Source organism: Budorcas taxicolor, chromosome 18 (genome assembly GCF_023091745.1).
Source record: "Budorcas taxicolor isolate Tak-1 chromosome 18, Takin1.1, whole genome shotgun sequence".
In the NCBI taxonomy this organism is placed as follows: Eukaryota; Metazoa; Chordata; class Mammalia; order Artiodactyla; family Bovidae; genus Budorcas; species Budorcas taxicolor.
Genome location: NC_068927.1, coordinates 40,579,276 through 40,600,114, shown reverse-complemented (window position 1 = coordinate 40,600,114; position 20,839 = coordinate 40,579,276). Strand labels below are relative to the sequence as shown.

Below are 20,839 nucleotides of genomic sequence, written 5' to 3'. Positions count from 1 at the left end.
GGAAAAGCAGAACCAAGGAAACCAGCAGGTCTTCACTCCTTACAGCCCAGCGAGAAGCAGGAGGATACACTGCGGCGGCTTTGGAGACTCCGAGGAAAGCAAGGGTGAGATGGAGAAGATAAGACAGATAAGAAGACCTAAGTTAGGTGATAAAAGTGGGGGCTATGGGCTGAAAGTCCAGGGTTTATGTCACGAGAATGAAACAGCCACAAAATCAATTGATCGGGTCTTGGGCCTCTAAATCTCTCCACTTTCCACCCACCCAGAAAGGGTTATCAGCTAAGATACAAGACACCTAGCTAAATGTGAATTCTAGATAAATGATGAATAATTTGGGGTCATATTTATGCTAAATATGCATTCACTATTTATTTGAAATTCAAATTTAACTGGGTGCCTCGTATTTTTATTTACTAAAATCAGTAATTCCACACCCACAGCATATTTGCATATTCTAGAATTTCCACATGTAGGATAGCAAGGATGAGAAAGATACAGAATAGAAATTAGAAGGAAGCTGTCAAAGGAATTTTTTGTTTAAAAAAAAGATTCCATACAGGTTTCTTACATATTGCAGTTACATTAAATTATAACTTTTTTGACTTATCCATAACTTTCATATCCAATGTATTAAGTGAGAGAAATGTGTATTTGATTATAGTTAAGTTCTCTGTGTGTTTTCTTTTGGCTTATTCCTGACCTAAATGAATCATATGAGGATTCAACCTTGGCTAAAAGAAAAAAAAAGTGGAGCAGAAGAGATAAGTCCTTGGGTCTTGAGACAGTAGACGTGAAGACAAATGTTAAGAGAAGTTCCACTGGAATTTTTACTACCTGCTACCTGCCTCTTACAAAATCTCTTTCTTCCTTCATCGTGTTCAACATACTCAAGACACTGTGGCAAAGCTTTCAGAATCAAAGCCTCATCACCTTCTGTGCGTCGGCCTGGTCCTTTCTCCAAGCCCACACGAATATGAGCATGTAGATTCCGACTAGGCTGGCCAGCAGGGATACCCCGACCGGGTTGCTGGTCACTCGAAGGAACAGCTCAGCCACGTCTTCCACATTCACCGTCCGAGGCACAAGGAAGAAATCGCTGCCGAAGTAGGTCAGGTGGTTACAGAGACACTGTGTCCTTACCAGGGTGCTCTGCGGCCCGACCTGGAATGACAGTCAAGATGGTGACTCTGAGTGACCGGCATGCTAAGGAAGGGACACACGTAAAACATAAACACAGACACACAGATTTGGAAAAGAAGGTCTGGTGGCTCAGGCTCTGCTGGTGTTAATGTGATCTGGGACAACTGATGGGCACAGCAGCTTGGGAGCATTTAGTAAAACAGAAGAAGCACAAACTCCTTGGATCCTGAGATTCCAGTTTTGAATGCATAACCCGAGGACTCTGCACACGTGCACAAGGAAACGTGAAAAAGGATGTCTCTGTCTGGTTACAACTGGGAGAAGTCAGAACCACCTCTGTGTCTGCTAACAACAGAACATACAAACAAGTAAATAAGGAAGTAGGGGCCAACGAATGGACTACTATACAGCAGATAAAATGAATGGACTGAACCTGGATATATCAACCTGGATATATCAGTGCTGAGTGAACAAAGCCAGTTTAAAAGGATATAACAGTGTGACACCATTTACACAAAGACCTAGAGCGCGCGAACCATCACTCATGAATCCACCTTTACCAATCTTCCTCACTAGGCACTGTCCTATCCATCGCTAGTTCCTATACTTGGGCTTGGTATGTAGAAGATGCTCAATACATACTTGCTGAAAGAATGAATTTGTCGTTGTTCAGTTGCTAAGTCACGTCCAACTCTTTGCGACCCCATGGACTGCAGCACGCTATGCTTCCCTGTCCTTCACTATCTCCCAGAGTTTGCTCAAATTCATGTCCATTCAGTCAGTGATGCTGTCTAACCATCTTATCCTTTGCTACCCTCTTCTCCTTTTGCCTTCAATCTTTCCCAGCATCAGAGTCTTTTCCAATGAACTGGCTCTTCTCATTAGGGAGCCAAAGTACTGAAGTTTCAGCTTCAGTATCAGCTCTTCCAGTGAATATTCAAGGTTGACTTCCTTTAGGATTGACTGGTTTGATCTCCTTGACAGACTCTCAAGAGTCTTCTCCAGCACCACAGTTCTAAAGCCACAGTTCTTCGGTGCTCAGCCTTTCTTATGGTCCAGCTCTCAAATCCGTACATGGCTACTGGAAAAACCACAGCTTTGACTACATGGACCTTTGCCGGCAAAGTGATGTCTCTGCTTTTTAATATGCTGTCTAGGTTTGCCATAGCTTTCGTTCCAAGAAGCAAGCATCTTTTAATTTCAAGCCTGCGGTCACTGTCCACAGTGATTTTAGAGCCCAAGAAAATAAAATCTGTCACTGCATATACCAAATTCCAGACAGTGGTTACCCTTTGATATGAGGGGAAAAATGAGGTATTTTCCAAGGAGTCAGTTCTTTGCACCAGGTGGCCAACGTATTGGAGCTTCAGCTTTAGCATCAGTCCTTCTAATGAATATTCAGGACTGATTTCCTTTAGGATGGACTGGTTGGATCTCCTTGCAGTCCAAGTGACTCTCAAGAGTCTTCTCCAACACCACAGTTCAAAAGCATAAATTCTTTGGCACTCAGTGTTCTTTATAGCCCAACTCTCACATCCACACATGACTCCTGGAAAAATCATAGCTTTGACTAGATGGACCTTTGTTGGCAAAGTAATGTCTCTGCTTTTTAATATGCTGTCTAGGTTGGTCATAGCTTTTCTTCCAAGGAGCAACCATCTTTTAATTTCATGGCTGCAATCAGCATCTGCAGTGATTTTGGAGCCCCCCAAAATAAAATCTCTGTTTCCATCGTTTCCCCATCTATTTGCCATGAAGTGATGGGACTGGATGCCATGATCTTAGTTCTTTGAAAGTCGACTTTTAAGCAACTTTTTCACTTTCCACTTTCACCTTCATCAAGAGGCTGTTTAGTTCTTCTTTGCTTTCTGCCATAAGGGTGGTGTCATCTGCGTATCTGAGATTACTGATATTTCTCTTGGCAATCCTGATTCCAGCTTGTACTTCATATAGCCTGGCATTTCGCATGATGAGGGCATATCAGCTATTAAACTATAACTGATACTACACTTGATCTTAGCCAAAAGACGGAGAAGTGACAAAAGCTCTTTTTTGCAAAACAAAGTCAGCCTCATTTACTCACCGCATATTTAGTACTTGCAGAATTGATCAACTTCCATGTACCACTTGCCTTATTTTATGTACCTTGTCAGATTTACCATGGACTAATGTTTGGGCAAGAACTGACAAGTCTAAAGCACAAATCTAAAGACTTCCCTGGTAGTAGAGTGGGTAAGAATCTGCCCGCCAATGCAGGGGACATGGGTTCAATCCCTGGTCCAGGAAGATCTCACGTGCTACAGAGCAGCTAAGCCCTTATGCCACAAATACTGAGCCTACGTGCTCAACTCCTGAAGCCCATGCAGCTAGAGCCTGTAATTCCCAACAGGAGAAGCCACCACAATGAGAAGTCTGTACACTGCAGTGAAGAGCGGCCCTCTCTCCCTGCAACTAGAGAAAGCCCGTGTGCAGCAATGAAGACCTAGTGACATAAGGAAAAAAAGAAGAAAAAGTCTAAAGCACAAGCTTGCTCAGAAGGGACATGCTCTCCCAGCCCACCACACACACCTGCCCCTTTTATCTAGGCTGATTTATCTCCCTTCCGATGCTTTTTCTTTCTGGGCCATCCCAAACGAGATGACAGGGGCCCTGAGTTTATTGCCAGCTGAAACGGGAGAGAGGCAGGACTGGGCAGCTTCTACCTAAGCAGACATTTCTCCAAGACATTCAGATGGCCAAGAGACACATGAGAAGACGCTCAGTAACACTGATTGCTGTTGTTCAGTCTCTAAATTGTGTCCGACTCTTTTGTGACCCTATGGACTGTAGCCTGCCAGGCTCCTCCATACATGGGATTTGCCAGGCAATACTGGAGTGGTTGCCACTTCTTTCTCCAGGGGATCTTCCCGACCCAGGGATCTGAACCTGTGTCTCCTGCACTGGCAGGCAGATTCTTTACCATCTGAGCCACCAGGAAAGCCCCACTAATTATTAGAGAAATGCAAATCAAAGCTGCAATAAGGTGTCACCTCACCGGTGAGAATGGCCATCATCAAAACATATACAAACAATAAACGCTGGAGAGGATGTGGAGGAAGAGGAACCCTCATACACTTCTGGTGGGAATGTAAGCTGATATAGCCACTGTGGAGGGCAGTATGGAGGTTCCTTAAAAAACTAAGACTAGAACTACCATACGACCCAGCAATCTCACTCCTGGGCACATACCCTGAGAAAACCATAATTCAAAAGGACACACGTACACCAGTGTTTATTGCAGCACTGTTCACAATAGCCAGGGCATGGAAACAACCTAATGTCCAAAGACAGATGAATGGAAAAGACGACACGGTACATATATACAATGGATATCACTCAGCTACGAAGAGGAACAAAACTGGTTCATTTGTAGAGATGTGGATGGACCTAGAGTCTATCATACAGAGTGAAGTTAATCAGAAAGAAAAAAACAAATATCACATATTAACACATGTATGTGGAATCTAGAAAAATGGGACTGATTAATTTATTTCCAGGGCAGGACTAGAGATGCGGATGCAGAGAATGGACGTGTGGGCACAGGGGGCCAAAGGGGCAAATTGGAAGATTAGGACTGACATACATATGCCTCCAGGGAAGATACCGGAAGAGGGCATGGCAACCCACTCCAGTATTCTTGCCTAAGGAGACTGGCAGGCTATAGTCCACTGGGTCGCAAAGAGCTGGGCACGACTGAAGCAGCTTAATACATGCACACTCCCATGTGTGAAACAGATAGCTAGCGGGAACCTGCTGTGAAGCACAGAAGCTCAGGCTTAGTGCGCTGTGATGAACTGGAGACCGGGGAAGGAGGGGATATGTGTATATGGTTGACTCGCTTTGTTGTACAGCAGAAACCAACACATATTGTAAAGCAATCATATTTCAATGAAAACAATATAAAAAAAAAAGAGGTGGGCAGCTTCTGACCTGGCATCCACTGCTCTTCCACATGCTGTTGAGGCTGTCCCAGAAATAGCACTGAGTGACGGCAGTGACCACCGAGAGCAGGGTGGGCGTCTGCTGAGCGCCCTCCTTGCTTTTATCCAACACGGCTGTGATGTAGTAGGTGCCGACCCCATACCGCAGTTTCTCTGGCCTCAGCACCCATGTGTATTTCTCATCTGAGAACAAACAAGAGTGCTTAGCTGCCTTTCAAAGAGGAGAAAGATACCATCAGAACCTTTCTTCAGAAGGGTCTATTATTGTTATTATTTTACAAATGGGGAAATGAGAAGCCTCACGTCACAAATGGTTTTAAAGAAAATGACCGGTGATATAACCTGAGGTTCAGGATGACTCCTGTTCCATTAAAAAAAAAATCATGTGTTTTTGATAAATGAAGATTTCGGTCTAAGGAATTAGAATGTATTATGAGTTTTAGAAAAATGAAATAATCACACATCAAAATGATAACAAGAGAACCTCGGTAACAAGAGAAACCCAAGGGTGATACAGGGGCAGGCAAAGAGCAGCTTCAGTTCCTGGTCTGCACACTGGAGGCTGGGTTTCGGGCCCAGCTTTGTCACCAGCTGGCCGCTAAGGGCCAAGGCAGTCACCCAGTCGCCCTAGTTTTCTCATCTTTCAAACACGAAATCTGAACTGAAGGATCTCCAGGATCCCTTCCAGTTTCTGAGGACACGATATTATTACCAAGATCAGCAAGGAGGACAGAGTACATGTTCGGAATCAGAAAGAGCCTGCCGGTGATGCAGACACAGTTTGTAGCTGGCCAGCCAGCAGTGAGAGGTACTGGCTCAGCAGCCCTATTTAACAGGAAGAGTCACTTGAAAAGTGACGACAAGAGCGCTGGTAAAACTGGCGAAATCCAGGTAAGATCAATGCACTGGGTCAGCGTCACTTCCCGGTTGTGACACTGAGCCGTGGCTCTGCAGGATGTAATCATCAGGGGAAAGTGGGCAGCAGGCGCGTAAGATCTCTGGGTTTTATTTTTTATAACTGCATGTGAATGACCTCAGTCGCATTTTGTTATCTCAAAATAAAAAGTTTAAAAAAACAACAACAACAACATGCGTTCTAAAGCTCCTGGCATCTGGTTGGGGCTTACCTTTCTGCGACACCTTCTCCTTCGGCAGGTGGAAGTGGGTGTGGTTGGGCTGGTGCTGGAACCCCAGGTAGAGTGTCAGTGACAGGGGGCCTTCAGGCTCTATGCACACTATCAGGGACTTCTCCAGGGAGGTGACGTTCACTGTGATAGTAAAGTGGTCTGTGCTCATGTTGAGGCTGGTGGGGTGGGTTTCCATGCTCGCATTTCTCCAGAGCATGATCTAGAATGAGAGGCAGTTCATTAATCTCTCCAAGTTTAAGAGGGTTAGTCCATGGCTGCTTTTCAGACTCCTTCTTCGTGATAATGGAATAGAACCTGCTAGGTCTTCCTCTGTGAATGCTGGCAGGTAACACGGTGCCAGGGATATACAAGAAAGTATATAGTCTTAGACCTAAAACACTTTCTCCCAAGTGTGAGGGAGGTCTCTCTGTAGAAGTTCCTAAGTGATGATGTGAATAACAAAACAACGGCATGCCCATAAATCTAAAATGATTTCCTTCAGTTGCTGCAAATTCCCATCCTATTCTCCAGGAATTCCAATTTTCTTCTTTTTTATTCCCTAATAATCAAGTCATACCTCAATATCCTCCATTAAGTCATGGACTTGGAGTAATTTATGATTAGAGCTTAGTAACACACTCCCAACGCTTCCAACAATCTTCTTCTTGTCAAAATCTCTGAAGGGATTGAAAGCCAGTCCTGTCACCTAGAGACAAGAACATTTCAGTTTCTTCAACTGCCCACAAATTTATAAATAACACTCTTGTAGGTAATAAGGGATCGGATATCAAAGTAAATGTCGGGATTTCCCCTTGCTAGCATTGGAAATGAAATATTTCTCATTATAACATTCTACAAGGAAGAAGCAGCTAATTAAAGATGAGTCATTTGGTTTAGACCCTTGGAATTATTACTATTTTTGTTTCACCTCGGTACTTGGAAGATTCATTTTACTAGGAAGTAAGAATTCTGTTCTCCAGAATAAGGCTACAATCTTACTTTCGTTTGTTAGGTGATCGCTGAAAGAAATTAAATATGCTGACATGACTAGGTTGGTACATTGAGTCGGTGATTATTTAGAGATTTTCAGTTTTGTATAAAAACTGAAGAGTTCAGATCAGTTCAAATCATAACCCAAAAGCTTAGTGAAACCTAGAAGTCTGTTTAATGCTCCCAACCTCTAGCAGGGGTCATGTTTAAGAGTCCTCCATTCCTGCCAGCGTGAAACAGAAATTAGCACACATGACTTTCTCTCATTCTGTCTGCTCAGCCTACACTTTCACCCAAATACCTACAGCCATCACATCCCATGTTCGTTCTGATCAGAATAAATTTCATACTCACTTGGACATCAACTCCTGGGTGTTTTTTCAAGAGCTCCTCCAGGGCGGACGCTGATGGAAAGCCTAACCTCACAGGGGCTGGGTCACCGAGGGTGTAAGAGCTCAGAGGCAATGTTGATATGTTTTGCCTAAAGAAAAAGAAGTTGAATGGAAATCAATTGCTCTCTGTTCCCTAAAAGTCCAAAGCCTAAAACGAAACTCCCTCTGTCCCTCCTTCCTGTTACCTGCTCAGCATCAGGGCAGCAGTGGAAGAGGTCAGAGTCACCTCAGGCTCAGCACACCGATTCTGCTGCAGAAACGTCTCCTGGATCCTCCCAAGGCTCAGCAAGGACATTTTCAGCATATTTTCTACCTGCATTTAGAGAGGAACATCAATACCAGGTGACTCGTGTAACCTCGGTGTACTGTGTTAGTGAGACGACTGTTTGAGAGGGAGGAAAAGGGGACAAGGATCTTGACAGCGATGAAATAAAAGGTGACACTCACTGGAAGGACCCACAGGGGGCACTTGCCATCTAGCCAAGGACGCATTATCCTTTGCATCAACTAAGAGGGCCACCCAGGGAACTATTTCTTTGACCCATGACATGAGCTGCCTGAGACCTGCTTATGATGAATGTTTTCTAAAAACAGGTTTTTTTGGCAATGAAATTACGCATATAAATCACCCATTTAGAGTATATAATTCAGTGTTTTTTATATTCTCAGGGCTGTGCTACTATAACTACGATCTAATTGTAGAACGTTTTCATCTTCACTAAAATAAACCCAGAACCCAGTGGCAGCCACTGTCCATTCTCCTATCCCCAGCCCCCACGCCCACTAGTAGTTACCTTTGTTGTTCAGTCGCTAAGTCATGTCCAGTTCTCTGCGACCCCATGGACTACAGCACGCCAGGCTTCCCTGTCCTTCACTATCTCCCAGAGTTTGCTCAAACTCATGCCCACTGAGTCAGTGATGCCAGTGAACGATCTCATCCTCTGTCATCCCTTTTCCCTCCTACCCTCAAGTAGTTACCTTAGCAGGAGGTAACTACTAAACTACGTTCTGTGTCAATAGACTTGCCTCTTCGGGACCTTTCTCATACATGGAACCACGATCTTCTATGTTTGGCTGCTTCTACTTGGCATAGTGTTTTCAAGGCCCATCCGTGTTGTAGCTTGTACATTTTTGTTGCTGTTGTTGCTAGGTAATATTCTATCAGTAAGGACATGCCACACTTTACTTATCCATTCATCAGACCATGGGCACTGCACTGTTTCTGTTTTTTTGGCTACCTGGCTATTTGAACAATGCTATGAACACAAGTGTACAAGTTTCTGTGCGGACCTATGAGGGTACATACCAAGGAGTGAAGCTACTAAGCCTCATGGCAATTCTCTTTTTAACATTTTGAGGAACTGTCAAACCGTTTTCCAAGGTGGCTGCATCATTTTACAATCCAACAACATATAAGTGTTCCAGTTTCTCTGCCTTCTTGACAACACTTGTTATTGTCTGTCTGTCTAGGTGTGAAGTGGGATCTAATGGTGGTTTGATGTGCAGTTCCCTAGTGACGAGTGATGTTGAACATCTTTCTAAGTGAAGGGTAAAAATAATTTATTTAGTGGAATGTTTACTATATGCCAAACCCTTCACTGAATTCACTAGGTTTCAGCACTAGGTGTTTTTGGCTCAGTGGTGGGGTGGAGAGAAGACTGGGAGCAGGCTTGATGGAGCAGTCTCCTGAGTGGTGCCTGTTTAGCTGGGCTGTCTAGAGGCCTGGAGAATCCCAGAGATGGCGGAGCCTGGTGGGCTGCCGGCTACGGGGTTGCACAGAATCGGACACGACTGAAGTGACAGCGGCAGCAGCAGCAGATAGAGGTCTAGGGAAAGGCCATGTTGAATCCTGATCTGTCAAGATGAAAATGTCTCTAAACGGAGTTGGCCACTGGCACACACTGTACCCACCTGTTCGACGCTATGGCCATGTCTTGGCCGACTTGCTTCACCAGCTTTCATTACATTGTTGAGGGAGTGGAAGAGGCAGATGGTCACAGGCGTTCTGGAGCCTGGGTTGCTGCTGTTCAGAAATGGGCTCTGCAGTAGCTGCTCATTCAGGTCTGTAAGGGTATTGATGACCCTGACCTGGAATTTCAGCAGACACATACACATCTCTGCGCTGTTTATGACTGCTTTAAACCTGGGTTCTCCTTATAAGGAGTTCTGTGTTCTTCACACACTTCCAATGCATTTTTATAAGAAGCAATATTACAACTTGGCAGGGAAGGAACATATATTGTTACACGTTACCTACAGGAGGATGTATGTTTCTGGTTGTTCTAAGGAACCAAAACAACCCTTTTCACTGTGATAAGCAGATCAAATGTCTAATTAACAGAAGCTTAAAAAGAAAAAGAAATGCTGAGGAAAACAGCAATGCTGACAGAAATACCAAGTAGACTATCACTTTATATTTAGGGCCTCCAAAGCACTAAAGACAGACTTAAAAGGGAGATCAAGGAGCATTTCTAAATGAAACAGAAAACACCAATTTTCCTTTCTGTGGGTTGTTTGCAAGTAAAAAAAAAAAAGTCAACTAATAAGGTGAAGCTAACTGACAGATATTTAGTGAATATCCACTGCAGTTATAACAATTTTTGTTTTGAAATGTTATTTTCAAAGTTACATGTATTAAAGACCTCTGCAAAATAAAAAATGCAGCAAAATTAAAAAGGCTTGTTGCTAAAATATCAGCAGCTTATGTAACAAAAGTTAATATCAATAGTAAAGCTCTCTTATTCTTAACAAATAAGAAAATGACCAAAAAACCCGAAGGGGAATAATGAGTGAAGGACATACAGAAGCAATTCAGAGGACAAATAAAAATGGCCAATAAATATATAAAATGATGACTGACCTCTTTAGTGATCAATAAATGCTTTTCTTTCTTTTCTAAGCCTTTGAAATTGGCAAAAGTGAGAGTGTGAGGACGTGGCTTGTGAGAATGTAAAATGGTGCCTTTTAGGAGGGTGATTTTGTCATTGATTAAAAATTTAAGAGTCCATCAATTCTATTTCTCACTCTCTATCCCAGAGGGATGTTTGCATAAGCACTCAAAGATGTAGGTACATGGATGTTCATGGATATGCTGTTTGCAAGGGTAAACAAATGAAAAGTATTCAAATGAGCATTAAGAATAGTGAGTTCATGTCTGTATGCTGCTATGAAAAGATATCCATGACAGAGTATTAAGTAAAAAAATTAAGAAGCAGAAAAATGTATATATTAATAATTTAACCCCATTTTTGTTAACACCAAATAGCAAAGTTGTGTACGTATAGACCAAAGTCTGGAGAGTTACGCATAACAAGTTACAGAGAGTAACATCTAGAGAATGAGATTGGCAAGAAGGACCAAGACGGTGAAGGTTTCTATTTCTTACTTAATGTTTTTGCTCTGATTTTTGAGTAATAACCACATACTATTTATGTAATTAAAAAGTCTAAAGAAACCAACCCAGATTGCACCTATGTGCTTATAGCAGAATATTTCAAAATATAGGAAATGGAAAAAAAGAATTTAAAATTCTCACTAATCCTACCACCTTAATTTACTAATGTGTAAGAAGCAGAAAAGAGGCATGAGTATTCGGGGGAAGTAACAGTGGCAAAGATGGCTGCCATAAATACAAATATCACGGGGTTTTCGATGCCTGCTTCAAGGATGTCCGTCTCTATCTACCTCAAGAAGTGGACCTATTTTTGTCTCCCATGATTTCCCCTAACAGATGTATCAGAAAGGCAGTAACCTGATAAACAGACAAAAGAAAATAAACACAGCATGTCTGAGAATGTCACCACTGATTATTTACAATCTTCCAATCTGAAGGTATTTCAAACACCTGCTAATATTTGAATCTCTACAAAATACTTTTATAATGTTAAATTCTGAACAAGGCACAATCTCCAGATGATCTATTTTCTATTTTATTATTCTTTTTCTCTTTTTCATTTCCTCTTCATACCTCCCCCCGGCCAAGTCGTCCTCTACTTACCTGAGCTGACTCAGAAAATCCTGGGATAAAGGCTGCCAGTCCCTCAAGGATCTCGCAAGCTTTCTGCAGTTTGTTGTGAGTTTGCAAACCAAGAACTGCTTTGCTAAAGTTCCCTGTTATCTCATCTATGACCTATTGAGAACAAAGAGTTTTCTCAAAATTATTTATATAAAATTACTGCACTTTAGTAGTTTCAGCCATTGTTTTAACAAGAGTTGACTTTTGACACTATTACAAACTCTATGAATCAGACTCTCCACAAGTTACTATCGATACTTTCACAAGCTGTTCTGCAAATAGATAGAATTTATTTTCACCTCTTTATACAGCAGAGAAAATGGATAACCAGGTTATACAATGACAGATCCAAGGATAAATGAAGCTGGAAATAAGACTTATAAGAATAAGCTGAAGTCTCATGCCATCATCAAAAGCGAGGCTCACACCTCCTAGAGTAATGCAAAAAAAAAAAAAACAAGTTGGACCTAATTAAACTTAAAAGGTCTTGCACAGCAAAGGAAACTATAAACAAGGTGAAAAGACAACCCTCCAAATGGGAGAAAATAACAGCAAATGAAACAACTGACAAAGGATTGATTTCCAAAATATTCCAGCAGCTCATGCAACTAAACACCAGAAAAACAAACCCAATCAAAAAGTGGGCAAAAGACCTAAACAGACATTTATCCAAAGATGACATACAGATGGCTAATAAACACAAGAGAAGATGCTCAACACCATGCATTATTAGAGAAAAGTAAATCAAAACTACAATAAGATATTACTTCACACCGGTCAGAATGGCCATCACCAAAAAATCTGCAAACACACGCTGGAGAGGATACGAAGAAAAGGGAACCCTCTTGCACTGTTGGTGGAAATGTAAATTGATACAGCCACGATGGAAGACAGTCTGGAGATTCCTTAAAAAAAAAAACTAGAATAAAACTACCATATGACCTAATAATCTCACCTGTGGACATACACCCTGAGAAAACCATAACTGGAAAAGACCCATGTACCCCAATATTCATTGCAGCACTATTTACAAGAGCAAGGACATGGAAGGAACCTAGACGTTCACTGACAGATGAATGGGTAAAGCAGCTGTGCTACATATACACAACGGAATATTGTGCTTAGTCAGTCAGTCGTGTCTGGCTCTTTGGGACCTCATGGACTGTAGCCCATCAGGCTCCTCTGTCCATAGAATTTTCCAGGCAAGAATGCTGGAGTGGGTTGCTGTTTCCTTCTCCAGGGGATCTTCCCTACTCAGGAATTGAACTGGGATCTCCCGCATTGCTGGCAGATTCTTTACCAGCTGAGCTACCAGGGAAGTTACCGCAACGGAATATTACTGAGCCATAAAGAGGAATGGAGCTGAATCAGTGCTAATGAGGTGGATGGCCCTAGAGCCTATTATACAGAGTGAAGTCAGAAAGAGAAACAAATACCGTCTATTAACGCATGTATATGGAATCTAGAAAGATGGTCCTGATGAACCTATTCACAGGGCAGGAATAGAGATGAAGACATAGAGAAGACTTGTGGACACGGGGAGGCGGGGAAGGAGGGTGGGGCAAAAGCAGAGAGTAGCATGGACACGCACGCACTACCATGTGTAAAAGAGACAGCCGGTGGGAATTTGCCATATGACTCAGGGAACTCAAACCGGGGCTCTGCGACAACACAGAGGGCTGGAGTGGGATGGAAGGTGGGAGGGATGTCCAAAACAGAGGGGACGCATGTATCCCTATGGCTGATGCATGTTGATGTCAGGAAGAAACCAACACAATATTGTAAAACAATTATCCTGTAATTAAAAATAAATCTTAAAAAGAAAGGGTCACATGGAAATAAAACTAACTCTTCCAGGGACTTCCTTGGTAATTCAGGGGTTAAGACTCCACGCTCCTAATGCAGGGGCACAGAACTGACCCCTGGTCAGGGAACTAAGATGCACACTGCATGGTGGAGCCAAAAAAACCCAAACAAACCCAATCTTCTCTATTTGGAAGGATATTTCATCTCTCAGGTTTCCCACCCTGTTTATTTCCCTCCATTCAAGAGTTCATGTTTGAGAAGGTAGTACCTTAAATACCGCTTGGCAGGAGGTGGAGGCAGAAAACCTCTCTGAGAAAACAAACCCAGAGCACTGGACCTGCCTCAAAGCTTAAGAGGTCATTGCTTTCAGACTGGAGGTCCAGCCCTGAGATAATCTCCGTTTATACCAATGACTTGGTCCAATTACCAGAGAATATTCCACTTACAGCTTAATTGAATCACAGTCAATAAGTCTTCATTAAATGCCTACTGTGTGCTGCCAGACTCAGGAGTTAGAGCACTTCCAGTCAGCTATGGTCCTACCCTCATGGACCATATGATTGAACAGGGGTCGGGGAGATGCCCTGGAGTAGGAAATGGCAACCCACTCCAGTACTCTTGCCTGGAGAATTCCCTGAACAGAGGAGCCTGGTGGGCTACAGTCCATGGGGTCGCAAAGAGTCAGACACCACTGAGCGACTTCCACTTTTTGTTATCTGCACTCCTACATACTTGGCCATTATATCTTTTTTCTTTATCTAAATTGCTAACTGAATGTTACTGATCTGCAAAAGTACAATTAGCTTTGGTATAGTAACCTGGTATTCAGCAACGCTACTAAATTCTCTTAATATTTATAGTCATTTATTTGTAGACTCCTGGGGAGTCTACACTTCAGATTTCCCTTTGTTTAAAGAAAACATGTCTGTTGAAATGACTGTAGGTTAGTTTCTCCCCAGGGGAATACAATACCAGCAGAGACAATAGTGGACATCTAGCTTCCATTAACACTGAGTGCAGGTTCGGAGCAAACAGGATTCCTCTTCAGCAGGGAAATGTTTGCATGTAAGTAGAGCTTGTGTTTAAAAAAAAAATGGGTAGAAGCAGGATAATTTTCTTCAGTCAAAATTGTCACGACGGCTTTGCTTTATCTTAAGGTTTGGGGCAAAGGGGGAAGAAAGATTAAAAAAAGAGTTGAGATGTTGAGTAGGAGGAGCTGTCAGAAGGGTTTGCTGCTCCTGAAAAAGTGGGGCAGGTGAATAAGGCTTCCTCCTCGCCTGAAGCACTAAATAGAATATCATTAAATAATAAGACATTAAATCCTGAAGTGTGTATAAAACCCATTGTGGAATATTTCCATAGACTTGCTTAGCTCTGAATTGGGATACAGGCTTGTCTGTTAGGAGAGGAAACCTTTTCCCTTCTTCCCTTCCAGTTTCTTCAGCTGGGCTAATAATTAAGCCAACATAAAACCTATTAACAAGAGAGAAACAAATATAATTACGTATGTATGGGAGTCCCAAAGATGGGAATTTCACAGACAGGCCACTGAGGTTCAGATCCCATCCTGAGCCAGGGGCCAGGGGTCTGGGACTTAGGAGTGGAGGAAGACATTCACAGAAAGATGGGAAGGGGAAAGGTCTGGTAAATGCATGCTTGTCACACCATGTAGAGAAGTTTTTCTAATGTAAGAAAATTGATTGTGGTAACATTAATAGCTCTTTTCCTGGTTCGAGCTCCTAATCTAATTTCTTTCAGGCGGTGAAGTGGGAGGTAAAAAGTTCTTCTTGAGTCTGTTGGGCCTTAACTGTCTTCAGCTTGAGATAATCCAGGTTGCCACAGTGGCACGTTTTGGGGCAGCCTGCCCTGAACCCCATCATTGTCAGGCATTCCTATGTTCTGCTCAGGGGTAAAGGGTGAAAACAGCTCCTTCCTAGCAGCATCTTCTTGAAGCATCACCATATAGAAGGAAAGGGTAAAAAAGGGCTCTTTCAGGGTCACAAGGGTGACTGGCTGTGACTTCAGTTTTCCACACTCACCTGATCAGGTGCATTCTGTAAGGGTACTTGTGGGTGACTGGTGAAGACGCTTGGGTGTGAGTCCTCTTTGGGGCTTGAAGTTATTTCTTCCAGAGCTTTTCCAGCACGTGTTACAGATCCAGGCCCGGGGAGCTCTGGTGTCAGAGGGAGAGGCTTGCTGGTAGGTGCCGGCGTGACTGACACCCCCTGCGGTGTGACTTCAGGTGGCGCTGAAGGAAATGGGCTGAGATGATGGCACAGGGTCTTGGACTAGAAGATAAAAGTCCGCAAAGGAGAAGGCTGAATATGATTTTCCTAAATGATGAATAATTAAGGCAAGTGCTTCTAAAATTGCTCTAGAATCCCCACATCCTGTACGATATTAACAGGCATTTCTCTCAACAAGATCCTGTGCACAGTCTAGAGAAAGTGGCATACCGTATTATCCTCTTTAAGAGCCACAATTTATATTCCTGTGCTTACTGTCACTCATTCACTAAATTATAATTAAGCATCTACTATGTGCTAAGTAATGTTCTGGGGAACCAAGGACACAGCAGTGAACAAAATGAGCCAAGTTCTTGCCTCATGGAGCCTCCATTTTCATGGTGGTGACAGATACACGATTCGTGTACTGAATCAAGTTAAAAAAACATAAAAAAAAAAGTAATGAAGAGAAAGGGTGCTCAGCTGTCAGGAGAGGGTGTTCTTGCTGACAGTTGAATGAAGTGGGGAGAGAAAGCGCTGCCAATGCACTAGAGAAGGACAGCTGAGGGGTGCAAAGGTCCTGAGGCCACAGCTTGCTGGCTTTGAGGAACGAGGAGGCTAGATGAGCAGAAGTGGGGACCGGGGTGATCAGGAAGCCCCTGGGGGTGGGGGTGAGGACAGCACTGGGATCAGGCCAATGACAACAGGGTGAGTTTACTCAGTCTGAGCGGGGAAGATGCTAGGGGCTTCGAGGAGCAGGGGCGTGATCCGATTCTGCTCTGAAGGACTCCTCGCACTGCTGGGTTGGGAACGGGCAGGAAGGGGCCAAGAGGTGGCGGATGCACAGCTTAGATGGGAGATGACGGTGGCGTGGGCTGGGTTGTGATCGCAGTGTAGATGCTGAGGCCTGGGCACCTGAAAGGCTCAGAGAAGTCCTACAGGCATAAACCTTTGTTTGTTTTCCTTCTTTTAAGCAATGCTGGTTGTTATTTTACAGAACATCACTTGGGAGATGCTGCTTTAAAGGGTATTTACTTCATCTCTATTTTCCTTCTTTCACGCTGCTAGAAACACATATTTTGCAGTTAATATTAGATCAAGTAAATGTGCATCTATATTTAGACAATATAGGACACAGCAGCAAAAAGGCTGAGAAATTTCTTGAAGGTAAATTTTTGTCGGGGGGTGGGGTATGCTTTGCTGCACAGCTTGTGGGATCCTAGTTCCCCAACCAGGGTTCAAATCTGAGCTCCCTGGAGTGGAAGCATGGAGCCCTAACTACTGGACTGCCACAGCAGTCCCTTGAAGGTGAAATTTTATAGATTATGCAGAGTTCCTACCACTGTTTTCCTGTCACTCAAATTTCTTTCTTTTTCCTTAAAAAAATTTTTTTAAATGTTATTGCACAGCATATATTTTGATAAGATGCCACAAATCCTTTCTGGAATGAAGTAGGGAATAAATCAACAACAGACCAACAAATAATTATACCAACATCATAGCCAAAGAGGCTTTAAAATTTTCTTTAATAAAGCATCCACCAGACCTGATTCTTTGCTGCACTTAAGTACTTTCCTTTCCTTCTTTGAAAACTATATCCAGAGCCCTCTATGAGACATAGGAGAGTTCTGGCAGAACCCACCAAGAACGACGAAGGGAGCCACATTTCAAGATGTGGTGAAGTACTTACCATGTTAGCCTGAGCAGGCTGGTGACATGCGGTTGAAAGATGAGTGTCTCCTATAGGAAAAAGAGTTGATTATGTTCAAGGGAAAGGCTTAGGATAGAAATATTTCTATTTTGCTTGAAGATTATTTGTTTCTGAAAACAATGCAAATTGTTTTATGTAGGAAGCCAAAGTGCTCATTTCCCACTGTTGCTCCATCTGTAGAAAGCCAGATTCCTGGAGCAGAAGCATCACATTACTAATGTCTCATCTCTTCGCTTACTCTTCCAAGACCCAGATCCTCTGTATGAAAATATCAGATCAATCATAAAGTTGCCAGAATATAAATATTACTGCAGAAATATCGGCCTCATAATTTTACCAAAAAAGAGGGTCTTATTCAATAAATCAGAGCATATCTCTGACAGACTTTAGGAAATGATCATTTACAGCATTTTACCAGATCACCGTTATTGTTTTTATTCTCTTTCCACATTTTTCCAGTAAGAAAACTGTTATTTGAAGGCAGTATCTGGATATTACCATCCTTATTTGCTATGAACTTAAGTTGATTTCTTTCAAAGCATGAGTGTCTGGACCCATGCACACTGACCTGACCACAGCAAGTCCACTTTGCCCTCTTTTCTTTTCTTAGAGCACTCCCTTTGATGTTCATAAGGCTGGTATGTACGTTTAGCAGCAAAATCACCGCAGCTACCACTGCTGGGGCAGGACACGGTTCTGAGATACTCTTCGGATCAACTGCCCTGTTTTTCTATCAAGATGAACAGAAGTAAGAAAGACTAAAGAAACTGAATTCTGAGTCAAAGACCTGAGGTCCAGAGCTGGTTTGCCTTTTACTGAGACTTATGATGAAGACTTAATGACTTAACCACTTAGTTTTCTCATCTGGAGACTGGATTTAATAATATTCCGTGATGTGAAAGTTAAAGCAGTATACGCAGAGTTGAGAAAAACATCACCTCAGAGTAGGGCCATTAGGCTGACAGCTTGCTGGGAACAGGAAACTGACGTAGAACATCAACTGCTGATCTGAGAAGGGGTTATGACCATGAAATAAAACCAACAGGCTGCTAAACTAAAGAGTGATCCAATTCTTAGTCTTAGACAAATGTCTTTTGACAGATCTTGCCTTAAGGGGAAAAAAAAACAAAGACCAAAAGGGAGCCTATGAATAGCACTTTAGAACCCAGAAACTGACTCCAAAGGACTCAGAGGAAACGACAGCTCTAAAAATCAACAGCAAAATCCAGAAAAATATTTCAGGAGGCTGTTTAACATCCTTGATCGAAACAAAGTCATTTTTGGGGGGCCATGCCACCAAACAGAAATTCTGAAGATAAACCAATGGAAGGTAATATGCATACGAATGAGATTAAAAGAGGAATAAATTATATTAGAGGACTTCAAGAACACCAGAAATGCTACAGAAAAATTAAGAGCCACATTGGAGGTAACACAGAGCAGAACTAAGGTGGAAAAGGCAAATGAGTGGTACACAGGATAAGTGTAAGGAGTTCTTTCAGAATGCAACAGCTGCTGCTGCTGCTGCTACTAAGTTGCTTCAGTCGTGTCCAACTCTGTGCGACCCCATAGACGGCAGCCCACCAGGCTCCCCCGTCCCTGGGATTCTCCAGGCAAGAACACTGGAGTGGGTTGCCATTTCCTTCTCCAATGCATGAAAGTGAAAAGTGAAAGTGAAGTCACTCAGTCACGTCTGACTCTTAGTGACCCCGTGGACTGCAGCCTACCAGGCTCCTCCATCCATGGGATTTTCCAGGCACGAGTACTGGAGTGGGGTGCCATTGCCTTCTCCAATGCATGAAAGTGAAAAGTGAAAGTAAAGTCGCTCAGTCATGTCTGACTCTTAGCGACCCCATGGACTGCAGCCTACCAGGCTCCTCTGTCCATGGGATTTTCCAGGCAAGAGTGCTGGAGTGGGGTGCCATTGCCTTCTCTGAATGCAACAGAAAGAATGATAAATAGGAAACCATCTTTTCACTTAGAAGAATGACAGGAAAGATATGGAGGGTAGAAACCAGCAGGAGAGCACACAGATAACTGGTATTTCTCAGGGCGTAAACCAACGCAAATGAGAGAGGGATAAATGGGTAGAAGAGAATAAAATTTTCTTGAACTGAGAAAGATGTATATATGCAACATCACATTCTAGGCAAAAATCAGTGAAAAGCAATCTAAATGCATGCTAAGAAAATTTCTGTAGTATAGGATTAAAAAAAATTCTACAAGCAATCTGATAGGGTAAAAAAAGGCTACCAGGAAAAAAGGTGGGGTGGGTAGCTAGCCTTAGCCTTAGTCTTTTCCACTATAGCATTAAATGCCAAAAAACAAGAGAATGATGTCTACGGAGTTTTGAGGAGAAGACTATGAGGAAAGAATTGTATCACATTCACTGCAGAGTGTGTTGGCTATTCTCTCTTCCCTTTCTTTAATGGGAACCTGGTAGCCCAGCTAAGGACTACATTTCCCAGTCCTCCCTGCTCTATGGTGCAGACATGAGTTCAGGTTCTGGCCAATGGGATATGAGAAGTAACAGGTGCAATTTCCAGGCTATGCCCTTAAGGAGAAAAAAAGAAAGATCAGCCTCCTGTCTCCCATCCCTCAACTTTCTCATCTCTCCTTCCCATTTGCTAGAATGTGAACATAGAATTCTGGAAGAAGAAACAGCTTTTATAGACATGAGATAGATACTACAAGTTGATGGCAGAACAAGGAAGCACTTGGGTCCTGTCAACCAAGGATCTATCCTTTCAGCCATAAAGTTCTTCCTCAGACTGTTAAATAAAAAAGAAATGAACATCTGTTTTACTTAAGCTACCATTTTGGCCTCTGTTATAGCAATTGATCCTATGTTTTAACTGTACACTCTGCTAACATATGGCTCATTGATGTTAAAGTAACGAGATCAGGCCCAAGACGGAGTCACTCACGCTAAACCCCACATTAGCAAATGGCTCTTCCAGGGAAGGAAGGCCATGCTCAACTAGTCAGCACCCACCTGCCCAGCACAACTTATATAACAGAGCTCCAAGACCTCCCCTTGCTCCACATAAGGGAAGCAACCCTGTTTTAACCAACCAGCAAATGCCCAGTATAATGCCCTTGCTCCTGCTCATTTCTATCTATAAAAATCTCTCCCCTTGTAAAGCTCTTCAGAGCTCCTATCTGCTAGAGTGAATGTTGTCATGAGTCACTGAATAATAAGCCTGTTAGATCAGTAAATTGTCTGGGGAAAATCTTCCTTTAACATTGGGAAAGATATACCCATCTGAATGCAGAGTTCCAAAGAACAGCAAGGGGAGATAAGAAATGCTTCCTAAGTGAACAATGCAAAGAAATAGAGGGAAACAATAGAATGGGAAAGACTAGAGATCTCTTCAAGAAAATTAGAGATATCAAGGGAACATTTCATGCAAAGATGGGCACAATAAAGGACAGAAATGGTCTGGACCTAAC

The 20,839-nt window shown here is 42.8% G+C and overlaps 1 protein-coding gene across 1 annotated transcript in view; it reads right to left on the bottom strand.

The window, feature by feature from the left end:
* PKD1L3 (polycystin 1 like 3, transient receptor potential channel interacting) overlaps positions 1-20,839 on the bottom strand; it is an 81,016-nt gene that overhangs the window by 48,531 nt on the left and 11,646 nt on the right. Inside the window, 10 exon segments of the mRNA XM_052656753.1 lie at positions 931-1,161; positions 5,110-5,303; positions 6,248-6,467; positions 6,825-6,953; positions 7,592-7,718; positions 7,815-7,942; positions 9,550-9,717; positions 11,627-11,758; positions 15,490-15,738; positions 17,366-17,415. Of these exon segments, the coding sequence (XP_052512713.1) occupies positions 931-1,161; positions 5,110-5,303; positions 6,248-6,467; positions 6,825-6,953; positions 7,592-7,718; positions 7,815-7,942; positions 9,550-9,717; positions 11,627-11,758; positions 15,490-15,738; positions 17,366-17,415 (1,628 nt within the window).